The following is a 13,422-nucleotide window of genomic DNA, read 5'->3' on the forward strand; positions in this document are numbered from 1 at the left end:
GTGTTTGAATTATGAAATTTCTTCAGATATAATAAACCATGACTTTTTGGCTGCTTAAGAAAAAAAAGAAAATCTTGTTTAGGGAGAAAAATGCTTATAATAAATTATTAAAGTATACACCTGGGAAAAGGGTGGAAAGAAAAATTTTTTCTTTAAACCAGTAAGGGTATCGTAACCCTTGGCTTGGTGTTGTCAGCACCGTGCTCAGCCAGTGAATGCACTGGCCATCCCTATATAGGATCTGAACCCGCGGCCTCGGCGCTACCAGTGCTGCACTCTCCCGAGTGAGCCACGGGGCCAGCCCGGAAAGAAAATTTTAATAACGATTTTCTTTAGCAGATGGGATATGGGTGAGGTTTTTTTTTTTTTTTAACTTTAAGTGGTATTTGTTTCACAATAGTGTGAATATAATTAATAGTACTGAACTAACTGTAAACTTAACCGTGGTTACAATAGTAAAAGAAAAAAAAAAAAAAACTAAAAAAAACCGTGTAATACAATAGGTGGAAAAATCTAATCCCATGTAGAAATCTCCTTTATCATCTATAGCCAGAACCTGAAGCTGAATCAGTTCTCCTTGGGGAGTATTATTCCAAACCCATCAGTAAGGTTTAGAGGAGTGGTGCAGTGTCTTAGGGAGAGACAGAGGGATGATCAAGAGGAAAGAAAAGAAACTCAAAGCAAGGGAACATGAGGAGGAGCACAACAGTAAAACCCTAATGCTTGAAGTAAGTTCCTTGACAGAGAGGAAGTTAGTTACGAGGGGGAAATTCAGGTGGGGAATGAAGTAAAGGTTAGTTTCAGTTAAACAAAAATTGAGCGATTAAAATATTTTAATGCTTCTCTGCAGACAGTTGTGGCCTATAATTGGAAAACTGGAAGTGTGGTGAAAAGGTTCAAAGGACATGAACATGAAATTACCAAGGTAATTGTCAAATGATTATTATTATGAAGGGAATTTGGAACTGAATAACAGAATGTCTAATTGCTCTAGATATTAACAGTGATTGAATGTTCAGTCTTAAGGAAAAATGCAAAGGCTTCATTTGATGCTGTGAAGCCCTACTCTGGGAAAAGCAGACCAAACTATTCACTTAGCTGTTGTTACAGGTATAATGGACACAATTTCTTTTGTTATTAAGCCCTTAATACCTCAGGTAGTAGATAGAGAACAGCTGAGAACAACTCTCCCTGACCTAACTTAACAAGGACATAAGGCTTATGGTGTTTACTACAGCTAGTAATGACAAAATCCCTACGTTCAGCAACCTTCTAGTCTAGTTGAGGAAATTTTTTAAAAGGCAACAAAAGTTAAATAAAAGTTAGTTTGTTAAATAGCATTACAGAGTAGAGTGAGCTTCCAACAAAAATGATAGAGAATGCCAATTTATATAATTCCCCTCTCTGATGGCCACCTAAATGAACCAAAAATTAAGATGCACACTTCTTCTATAATAAAACTAAACATCAGCCCAACCCCATATCCACGCTCTAACATACTTGTTCCCAGATCTTTGGCAGAGTGCAGATTTCACTTTAAAAGAGCTGGTCCTGAATGGCCCTATCAATAGCCCTTTATTTAGAAAGATGGGACTAAAGACATAGGTTGGTTACCAGTAAAATATGACAATGTAACAAAATTGAGGCTGCTTCTAGCTCACTTCTGCTTCTCTTGGTCATCATAAACAGCTAAAGGATATATTTAACTGTCAAAATTCAGCCCTACAACTAAAGTTATAGTAGACCTTGGGCTAAAAGTAATGAAAGTGAACAATTTACCGTGTGTGTGTGTGTGTGTGTGTGTGTCTGTGTGTGTTTGCAATATTTGGGCATGTATTTGGCCTTACTGGACTTGTCCCCAAAGATTGGACTTGCCCCCACCAAAGATGGGACTTGCCCCCATTCAAAGATGAAAAGATTAATAAGCAAAAAGGATTCAAAGTGAGACCTATATTCCTAGATACAGTTTTTTAAAAAAGGATACACACATAACAAGCTAATACCAGATGAAAATGTGCTTTGAAGGAAGAATAACTCAGGAAACAGAAAAAAAATCTGATTAGTACTTTTTATGCTCTATGAATTAAGAGAACATGTACTCCATGAAACAAAAAGTCAAAAAAGTAAGACGACAGAAGAATTATCTGGGAGAGAAAAGATGATTTGAGAAAAAATACAATTAAAAAGTAGAAATTCCATTATAAACAGCAAGATGTAAAATTACTACTTCTGTGAGTAGAAACAGTAACCTGGAGGCAGGCTAATCATATGGAATGTAGTTGAAAATAATAAAATAAACAATTGGCAAGAAGATGACAGATGTGGAAAACAGGCAGCGGAGATTGAATGTGCTCCATAAATTGGTGTTCCTAAAAAAGAACAGAACAAATGAAGCAAAAAAAATTTAAAGAGAATATAGAAAAAAAACTACTCAAATAAAGGAAAACTTTAAAAATTTGAAACATAAAATAACTCAAAGGCTAACTGGATGCCAGGAAAATTAAGTAATCAATACTAAAACATATCCAAGTGAAGTTACTAAACTTCAAGAATAAAGAGTGAGTTCTATAAGATCCTAGCAGAAGGAGGACACCACAAGGTGAAAGAAAAATTAGTTTGGCTTCAAATTTCTTCTCAGCAGCACTAGCTTCCATAGGACAGTGGAGCAATGTCTACAAAATGGCAAGAGAAAGAATGTGACTCAAGAATCCTTTACACAGCTAGAATGTCATTCGTTTGCAAAGGTAATGGAAAGATATTCTTAAGTTTGTAAAATCTCATATGGAAAACATTCCTCAATAATATAATTGAAGGTTTATGATTAAAGAATGTTAATGAATGATGAATGTTAAAGCCAATGAATCTGAAAGAAGTTTCAAACAGAGTCAATGGTATGAGCCTTGAATCCAGTTAAACAGAATTATGTCCAAAAAATGGTCAAAACTAGGGCTATGAAATGAAGTGTAATTGTTATAATTCTTTTAAAATATATATAAATGCAAAAATATTAATAATTTGATAATAGACTGAGACAGAAATCCAAGCGAGTACCTACAAAAGTGGGGAAAAGATAGAACAAATATAATTGTTCTTTTTTTTTTTTTTTCCTTTTTGTTTTTTTTCGTGTCCGGCAACGGATCGCAACCCTCAGTGTCGCGCCCGTACCGGACCAGGACCGGCAACGGGATCGCAACCCTCGGTGCTGCTCCCGCACCTCGCTCAGCCAGTGAGCGGCTGGTCCGTATGTGGGATCCGAACCCTCGGCAGGAGCGCCGCCACGCTTCCCAAGCGGCGCACTGTAGCAGTGCGCCCGGGCCGGCCCAAATATAATTGTTCTAATTTAAAAATTTTTTTTTCCATAGGAGATAGTCTGTAGATACACAGTTTTCTTTCTGAAGTTGATAAATTGAGAATAGGGGTTTAAGGATATTAATATGTATATAAAATTATCAATTAGAAGAACTTTGGTTGTATTTCTTTTTAAATTAAAAAATATAAAGGTAAGAAAGAAAGAAATCTAAAAACAAATATATAAGTTTATAGAAGAAAATGAAAACAGAAATAGATTTTAAAGAGATATATCTAATGCAAAGCAGCTTAAAGATTGGAAGTAAAACAGTGAGCAAAGATAAAACAGATATTTGTGCACCCATGTTGATAGCATTGTTTACAGTAGCCAAAAGATGGAAACAACCCAAATGTCCATTGACAGATGCATGGATAAACAAAATGTGGTAATATACATACAATGCAATATTACTGACCCTTAAAAAGGAATGAAATTCTTTTTTTTTTTTAAAAGATGACCGGTAAGGGGATCTTAACCCTTGACTTGGTATTGTCAGCATCACGCTCACCCAGTGAGCAAACCAGCCATCCCTATATGGAATCCGAACCCGTGGCCTTGGTGTTATCAGCACCGCACTCTCCCGAGTGAGCCACAGGCCGGCCCCAAAAAGGAATGAAATTCTAATACATGTTACAATATGGATGAACCTTGAAAACATGGGAGGTGAAAGGAGCCAGACACAAAAGACTGCTATTGTATGATTCCAATTATATGAGGTAACTAGTCAAATTCAGAGAGACATAAAATAGTGGTTACCAGGGGCTGTAGGGAGAGGAAAATGGAGAGTTGTTATTTAATGGGTATAGAGTTTCAGTTTGGAATGATGAAAAAATTCTGGAGATGAGTAGTGGTGCTGGTTGCACAGCAGTGTGAATGTACTTGATGCACTGAACTGTGCACTTAAACATGGTTGAAATGGTAAATTTGATGTATATCTTACCACAAGTCAAAAGTAAATAAAAAATAAAAATAGAAAACACCATGAAAGATATCAGAACAGGAAAAAAGAGGTGAGGAAACATATATCAGGCAAATACCTGATCTACAAAAAGGAAGGAGTTGTAAGAATAATTCAAACAAAGTTTGATATCCAGAAGCCCTAATAACAGTGCACATAGTTAAACACAGTTCAAGGTTGGTGTTGTGGCTCCAACACAGTTAAACACACAGTTCAAGGTTGGTGTTGTGGCTCCACTGAGCCAGGCTCCTATTTTTGGGGGGTGGGTGGGAGGTGGGGGTGGTGGCTGGCCAGGACAGGGATCCAAACCATTAACCTCAGTGTTTATCAGCACCACGCTCTACTGAGTGAGCTAACAGACCAGCCCTCTGTCTTCCTTGTCTGCCGTCACTAGAGCCTAGCTTCTTTTTCAAGTTTACCTCCTACTCACAAGATGGCTGCTGCAGCTCCAGTCATCATATATGATCTCAAGGAAGCAGGAAGGAAGAAAGGGCAAGAGCAAAAGGTTGTTTTTGTCAACCCCTTATAAAGAGTTTCTCGAAGTCCCACTTCCACTTACATCTCATTGGCTACTCCTGGCTTCAAGGGGGCTGGAAAAATCTGAATTTATAGCTGAGTGCATTGCCATACCAAACAACCTAGAGATTTTATTGTTAAGTAAAACTGGGAAAATTGATGATGGGTGCACTACTTGCAGTTTGCTACAGTATGGATACAAAAATCCTAAATGAAGTATTAGCAAATAGAAGCTAACATTTTGCTAAAAGAATAGCGTAGCATGACTAACTGAGCTTTGTTCTAGGAATGCAGAAATGGTTTAACATTAGGAAGTTAGTAAATATGATTCTCTATATTAATTGGTCAAAGGGAGAAACACATGATCATCTTAGTAGATCAGAAGATCCAGCACCCATTCCTCTAGAATCGCTTGATAAAGTAGAAATAAATGAATCTTTATGTGATTGAAAATAAATATAAAAAAGAATAATATCTCTTTAAAAACAAAATACAATGTGTGATATTACAACATAAAATGACATAATATATGGTGGTTATATGATTAATGAGAATGTACAGTACGTGAGAGTGCTTTATACACTATACCCATTTTGAGTGTGGTGATGATAAAGTGCTAAAGAGACCACACAAAAAACAAAGTTCTATAGGAGATCCAAGAGGGAGAGACCCCCATGGAGGTGAGATGATCTGAGGAGGTTTAATGGAGGAGGTGAGATCTTGAACCTGACCTTGAAGGACAGGAGGAAATCTGCTACATAAAGAGGAAAGGGTAGCACAATGAGAAAGGTGGAAATTCAAACTGGCTTTCCATTCTTAGATTTCAAATTAGGTATTACTCTTTTCAAATTGTGTACGGGGAGGGAGTTAGGCAAACCTATCTTTCCCCCACTTTAAAGTCCAATCCAGCAAGCACGCCAGAGCTATTTCTGGTTTTTGTTGGTTTTTTTTCCCCTCCCTGAGCAGGTGGCTTGTATTCCCGAATCGAACCACTTCTTCAGCGCCTCTCGTGACAGGATGGTCATGATGTGGGACTTGCATGGTTCTTCACAACCAAGGCAACAGCTGTCTGGCCATGCCATGGTGGTCACTGGATTGGCTGTGAGTTCAGGTAAAGTAAAGCACATCTCTCCCCAACACTTTTGTACTTTCTGAAAAGCCCTGGTCAAGCCCGTCTCATGGGCTGTCTTCTTGCCATTGTTTCCAAAGACTCATCACAGCTGTGCACTGGCTCTCGGGACAACACCCTGCTGCTGTGGGATGTGGTGACGGGACAGTGTGTGGAGAAGGCGTCTTTCTCCAGGAACCTGGTACGAACTCAAATGTGGTGTAGAACAGGGCAGTGGAAGGGAGCAAAAGGCCCGGGAGAGAGATCAGGAGACCACAACCAGGCATTAGAAACTTGGGTCCCAACTGCTGCGCCCCCTCAACTTCCTGTGAGACCGTGGCCTCTCAGTGTTATTTAATTAAATGATCTCTTGAGTCTTTTGCTCCAGAGAATGATTCCACCAGATTATACTGGAACTTACCATGTTGTTCTGATTTATTCCTTCAGAATATAGTGATTCCATTTCTTCTGGGCCAGACACTGCCAGGAATGGGATTAGTGACCTAGGACACAGTTCCTGCCTTCCAGGAGCTCACAGCTTATGCTTATTGTATGTTCTCTATATGTAACATTATGCAGAGAAATAAGCATTACCTTTTGCTTTCTGTATAATTTGCTCTGTTTTTGAAGACCAGTCATTTTCTGGTAGCAGACTGGTAGATAAACTGTACAACTTTTGGGGTCAGTCAGACCTGAGTTCAAATTATGGATCTATCATTTATTAGCTGTTACCCCAAGAAAGTTACGTAAGCTCTTAGAGTCTCATTGTCTTCATTTATAAAATGAGGAGAATTATATCACCTGATAAGGTTCTTCAGTGGATAAAATGAGATAATATATGTGAAACTCCTGTCATGTGCCCGACACATGGTAGACGTTCCTTTAGTCGTTATCAAATTTCAGTCCTAGTCATTGTGTTAGTCCGTTTCTGTTGCTTATAACCTAAATACCTAGAACTGGATAATTTATAAGGAAATAATATTTATTGCTTACAGTTTTGGAGGCTGGGAAATCCAAAGTCCAGGGAACACATCTGGTGAGGGTCTTCCTTGGTGGTGGCTTCAGTGACACAGGGTACCACATTGTGAGATGGCAGAAACAGAGAGAGAAACTCTCATGTGCTCTCTTTTTAAAGCCCTCAGGATCACGCTCACCACCACCATTATTAATCCATTCACTAGCCATGGTCCTCTAAATCTAACCACCTCTTCAAGGCCCCACCTTTCAATTACCATAATAGGATTTCCCACCCTTAACAGTTACAGTGGATATTAAGCTTCAGTGAGTTTGGGGGGACAGTCAATCTACAGCAGTCATCTTTTCTAATTTCGAAGACAACTGTCAGTGACAAGATGTGCTTGCCTCATGCCCTCCATATTTGTGTAGGTTGCTGGAAGAAAAGAAAATCCTGTAATCTTTGCACACTGTCCCATGCCTGTCCAGCAGGGGGCTGCAGGGATAAAGAGAAGCACAAATATTCTTCTTGAACCCCATGAGGTGGTGTTAGACTAGAGTTTCAGTGGTCCCACCATAGAACAGGGGCTGCTCTCCTAGCTGCCACCCAGCCAGCAGTTCTCTACCACACGGCTGGGGTTTCAGGCACCCTGGGGTACCTGCATACATTTTGGCACTCATAACTGGCCCAGCTGCTCCCATTGCTGCTGCTAACTTAGGAGATACAGGTAGAGCATGACTGATAGGTAGCTGCAAAACACAAAAGCCCTCTAAGTCAAATGTACCAGTTCAGAATCCTTAAGAAAAGGTACAGCAATGCTGTGTAGCACTGTTTACAGGAATTACAGCAGAGGAGTGACTTGGTATGGAGAAGTATTGAAAATTTTGCTTTTTCCAGGTCACTCATCTGTGCTGGGTCCCCAGAGAACCATATATACTACAGACTTCTGAAGATAAAACCATCAGGTGGGCTTACTGAGCTGCAGTGAAGTTGTTTCTGGTGAAGGTTTGTGGCTCCCATGCTTACATGACTCCACCTCTGCTCTGCTTCTCCCCATTGCTGTGCCCTTCCCAGAGCCCCCCACCCCTCTGCCCCTTGCTGGTGCTGGGGCCTCTCTGATCTGGCCCCATGGATCATCTGGATAGAGGTTGGATGCCAGGGGATCAGGCCATGGAAAAGCCCCTGTTGTGGATGGTTTCAAAGCAGCCAGTGCAGCCAGCTCCCACTGTGGGAATGTGTTCAGATTAACATCAGGATCGGTCACTTGCTCGTGCCATGATGTCAGGCTGCCTGGCTCTACTTGCTACCGCTGCATGGCTCCTGGTGTTCTCAATCACTCAGCCCTCAGCTGAAGCCCTCCCTGGGGCATCAGCGTGGGAGTCAGCATCAGGGAGTCAAATGAAGTCAGTAGTTCTTAGACTGAAGAGCATGACTAGAAACTGGCTCTCAGAAGAAATTCTACTTAGGAAGTGGCAGGAATGAGATGAAGATGTACAAATGAGAAAGAGGCAAAACAAAACACTCCCCTGTGTACCCCAAGGCCAAGGTTGGCCAAGGCCTGTAAATCTTTTGTATCTGATTCTGGAATGATGACTGCTCTTCTATGTATAATAAGTATCTATTTTAAATTTTGAGTCACAGGCACAGAAATATCCTCTTGTCTGTTTAAAGCAGTGTCCCAAAGTACCAAATTAACAAATTAACTTGTACAATTAAGATGCTTGATCTACGTTCCTATTAACTGATCTCAAAATAGAAAGAACTCAGATGTCATTCAATTTGGTTACTTCCTGCCAGCTTTAGAGCCTCAAAGATTGATCTGGTTCATGCTGCTGTTTTTAGGTAAATCATGACATTCCATCCTGACTGGCCTAAGCAGCCTTAAAGAGCAAGAATTTTATGTTAGTGGGTTATTATAGGTATATTTCAGACACATTTACTACAAACTCATTTTCTGCTTTAATTTCTTTTAGATTATGGGACAGCCGGGGGCTGCAGGTAGCTCATATGTTTCCTGCAAAGCAGCATATTCAGACCTACTGCGAAGTCAGCGCAGATGGACTCAAATGTATCTCTTGCAGCAGTGGCTTTGGAGGGGAAGGCTGTGAAGCCACGGTAAGAGACTGTGTGGGGTCCAGGTATCTGGTTGCTGATGAACAAATTACTTACTCTAGCCTCATGCCTGTAGCTGGGCTGCACAGGCAGGCTCTGCCAATGACTCAGGCCTATTTCAAGTGCATACTGTGAGTGATCCTTTGCATTCCAGATGTTTCTTTTAAGAAACATTCATTGACCTAGGTCACTCTGAATTGGTAGGAGAAAAGTAGAAGAGAGTCAAGATAGGGAAGAGCTAAATGCAGAACTTAGAAAGGAGAGGCACTGTTTGAAGAACAAATGTATTCCCATTGTATATGTGGCCACAGTAAAAGGAGTTCAAGCTCTTTAGGAAATTTGGAGCTCCAGTGTTGATCCAGGGCCCACCTCATCCCTTACCCATATACCTTCCTTACTATCTTCCTTTCAGGATAGATTGCCTAGGCTCTTCCAAAGTACCTTAGATTCATAATTGTAGAATATCAGTTAAAGGGTTATCTAGTATCCAAATAGAACAATTAAAGCTCCCATTTAATCAAACATTTATTAAGTGCCAGGCACTGGGCTGAGCATGTTACATACACTATTTCATTTAATCCTTTTTTTAATTTATTTTATTTATTTTTATTTTCGAGACCGGCTGCACCGTGCTCAGCCAGTAAGTGCACCGGCCATCCCTATATAGGATCCAAACCTGCACGCTCCCAGCGCCGCACTCTCCCAAGTGCGCCACGGGCTCGGCCCTCATTTAATCCTTAACACAGCCCCATGAGTCAGGTACTATTATAATTCCTGTTTTACAGATGAGGAAATAGAGGCATGGTAAGCTGAAATCTCTTATAGAAGAACACACCCCTAGTAAGTGGTAGATCGAGGTGTTGCAGGCTTTGGATGTAGCATCTCTTCTCCAAGCTAAGCATTTCGAGCTCCTACAGCTATTCACTGGATGACACAGTGTCTGGTGACTTCATTATTTTTTTAGACACAATTCAGTTTGCTCTCCTTCCTCAACATTATTCTCCAGGTGTGGTCTGATCTGTATCAATGAGTGGGGCTGGTGGGACTGCCACTTCCTTTGATATGGACACTAAACTTCATGTATCAAGGTTCAGCATCTAGGCATTTTTGTTTTTGTTTTTTTGGTGGCTGGCCAATACAGGGATCCAAACCCATGACCTTGGTGTTACAAGGTGGCGCTCTAACCAGCTGAACTAACCAGCCAGCCCTCAGCCTCTAGGCATTAAATCAGAATGTCTGCACCTATATGTACTTATGAGAAGGTGCTCCTAACTGTGGGGTCCCTACAGGACCCACAGATGCCAAGAAGCTGATATAAGGCAGCTCTTGGTTGTCATGGAAAGCAAACAACCTCATTCTATTTCATCATGCTGTAACACTGGGAGCTTTTACTTTCCCAGCCACGAAGAAGGCAACAACCCTTCTGGCATATCCTTAACCAGGGTTGTTTGGGACATAGCTAATGCTTAAAAAAATCCCTGCATGGATGGGTGGTTGGGTGAGTGGTGCGGATGGAAAGGATCAAGATGGGGTGGCTACATGAGTAGGTAAATGGAGGGAAAATGTGGATCATGGGAGAGTGAGGAGACGGATATGAATGAATGAAGCATGTACAAAGCTAGACAAATATGTATGTATGAGCTGGTCCATGTTGCTACTTTGCAGTTGTGGGACCTGAGGCAGACGAGGAACAGAATATGTGAGTATAAGGGGCATTTCCAGACTGTTGCATCCTGTGTCTTTCTACCAAGAGCACTGGCTTTGATGCCTGTAATTGCTACCTCATCACATGATTGCAAGGTGAAGATTTGGAACCAAGATACTGGAGGTAAGGAGCCTGCTGTTGGTGTTTCCCAGAAGATACATGAGGTCTAAAGGCTTCCTTAAAACTTTTTCTTTCCATTGCTCAGAACATACAAAGCCACCATTTCCTACCACTGTCCAGTCCCCTAATGGTTAAGAGGTGACACCAAGATGGCAGAGTCTGTTCAACCTGTGACTAGAATCCATCACCATGTATCCCCTGGTACCATGTTGTGTAGATTCATTCCTGAGAGCTCAAATATTTTTGGCTCTTTCTTTCTTCCTGAAGTTTCTCATGAGGTTTTAACTTGTGACACTCAAAATGTCTAGAAAAGGAAGCAAAAATTGCCACTTTTGAATTCCTTTTTCAAGGAGTGAGAGCCTCAGCTCTTGGTGGGGGGATGGGAGGGAGTAAGGATGATCTCAGAAAGACTGCCCTGTTGTGACACTCTACCTGATGTTTAAGTAAGGTCATGACACTTCAAAACACCAGAGAAAAAAGACGTCTTAAGGAACACCACTCCCCAGAGTCCTCAGTGTGCTGGAGCCAGCTCCTAGTGGCTCATTTTTTTTTTTCCTTTTTTTGTCTTTTTTCATGTCCGGCAATGGACCGCAACCCTCAGTGTCGCGCCCGTACTGGACCGGGACCGGCAACGGGATCACAACCCTCGGTGCTGCGCCCGCCCCTCGCTCAGCCAGTGAGCGGGAACCGGTCTGTATGTGGGATCCGAACCCTCGGCGGGAGCGCTGCCGCGCTCCCAAGCGGCGCACTGTAGCAGTGCGCCACCGGGCCGGCCCCCTAGTGGCTCATTTTAAATGTTTAGGAATTTTGCCAGCTGGTTTTTATTTATTCATTTTTTTTGCAGCTGGCTAGTATAGGGATCCAAACCATTGACTTTGGTGTTATAACACTGTGCTCTAACTAACTGAGCTAAGTGGCCAACCCCTTTAAACAACTGAGCTAACTGGCCAGCCACGAGCTGTTTTTTTTTCTTTGGTCCTTTTTTTTGAGACCGGCCGCACCGTGCTCAGCCAGTGAGCACTGTGAACGCACCGGTCATCCCTATATAGGATCCGAACCCATGGCGGGAGCGCTGCTGCGCTCCCAGCGCCGCACTCTCCCGAGTGCGCCACGGGCTCGGCCCCAGGAGCTGTTTTTTAAACCTTTGGTAGCTTGAAATCTGGTCATGGTGGGGAGTGCACCACAAAAACAGGCAAGTGCTATGAATAAGTATTGTTGTATATTTTCTTCTAGTAAGCTGGTTTACCAGCACCCCACTGCCTCTATACTATTGTATCCCAGACACAGGGTTCTGCCAGAGACAGGAATAACATTAATTTAGAACACTTCAAACCAAATCCCTCCTATCAATCCTCCAGAAACTCAGCTCACCCTCAGGGGAAGATAGGGTATCCCCCTCAGAGAAAACAGATGGACCATGTCTGGTGGCACTCTGCAAACAGCTGTGGCCACAAGCCAAACTTCCATAGTAAGGCCAGTCCTGCTGTACTCTTACCTGGAGTTGGCTTCTCCAGCTGCCCAGGGGTAACAGTTGCAGGAGATAGGGGGTAGCAGATGTTTTAGATTTAATGATCATAAACGTGGGACCAGGGAGAACAAGGTCTGAAAGTGCTGACCTGACTAGGTGGCACAAATGCCCTGGCCACTGCATATGCACCTGACGTTCTCAGAAGAGCAGCTTCCAAGATGCAGACAGAGGAAGACTGGGGCAGCTGGAAACCCCTGGAGACTGCCCTTCAGGTTCTCTCATTATCCTTTATCTTGAAGGAAGCAAGACCCCAGGAAGCCAGCAGCTGACGATCAGTATTCTTATCTGTTTTTCCCTGCCTTGGCCCCTGCTTTGTTACCTGGACAGGTAACTGAGGGAGCTTTTTAACGTGTCCTTACCAGGTGAGGCCCCAATTGTCTAAACATACTCCTTGGTGGTATACGTCCTGTTTGGCTCACATGCCACTGTCTACATTTGAAGTCTTGGGGTTGACCCAAGTTCTGACTTCTCTGCTGTGTGCTTTCTTCTGGTGCCAGCAGGGCTCTCTTACATGGGTTAGACACACAGCACATGCTTTATTTCTTTAGATTTCTCACAAAGACATCGCATTTCATGATATTGCACTCTTGTCTTAATCTGCTGATTCCCCCTTCCTCCCTTAGCTTGCCTTTTCACCTTATCTCTGGATGGATCAGGACCTTTGACTTCCCTGGCTGTTGGCGACACCATCTCCTTATTGTGTGCAAGTTTCAGGAGAGGAATTCACTTACTCAGACTGGACCACAGCCAAGGGCTGGAACTGCAGGAAGTGGCAGCATTCTGAGGCCAAGAGACATTCACTGGACAATATCAAACCATGGTCTCTCCTTTCTCAGTGTGGCTGTGTGTCTTTCCACGTTATCTTGGAGGGAGTAGAACATAGGGTGGGTATTCTTTGCTTAGGTTCGCTTAGAAGGTATATCAGTGTTAGAAGTTAATTTTAGTCCGATGGCTCAAAATCAGGTAAAGAGTTTAGAAACATGGACTAAACATAAGGTTCTTAATCTAAGTTAAATCCAAATGCAATTTTTTGGTGAGATTTTTGGGACTAGTCTTCAAAAAAAGTTATTG

General features: G+C 42.1%; 1 protein-coding gene across 1 annotated transcript in view; it reads left to right on the forward strand.

Annotated features, from left to right (window-relative positions):
• Nucleotides 1-13,181, forward strand: part of WDR31 (WD repeat domain 31) — a 22,358-nt gene extending 9,177 nt beyond the window's left edge. Inside the window, exons 5-11 of the mRNA XM_008568746.1 lie at nucleotides 851-925; nucleotides 5,790-5,934; nucleotides 6,033-6,133; nucleotides 7,784-7,851; nucleotides 8,860-9,001; nucleotides 10,664-10,826; nucleotides 12,975-13,181. Of these exons, the coding sequence (XP_008566968.1) occupies nucleotides 851-925; nucleotides 5,790-5,934; nucleotides 6,033-6,133; nucleotides 7,784-7,851; nucleotides 8,860-9,001; nucleotides 10,664-10,826; nucleotides 12,975-13,135 (855 nt within the window). The 3' untranslated portion in view covers nucleotides 13,136-13,181. The remainder of the gene's footprint in view (nucleotides 1-850; nucleotides 926-5,789; nucleotides 5,935-6,032; nucleotides 6,134-7,783; nucleotides 7,852-8,859; nucleotides 9,002-10,663; nucleotides 10,827-12,974) is intronic.
• The last annotated feature ends 241 nt before the right edge of the window (nucleotides 13,182-13,422 follow it).

This window comes from Galeopterus variegatus, unplaced genomic scaffold (assembly GCF_000696425.1).
Source record: "Galeopterus variegatus unplaced genomic scaffold, G_variegatus-3.0.2 Scaffold437, whole genome shotgun sequence".
Lineage (NCBI taxonomy): Eukaryota > Metazoa > Chordata > Mammalia > Dermoptera > Cynocephalidae > Galeopterus > Galeopterus variegatus.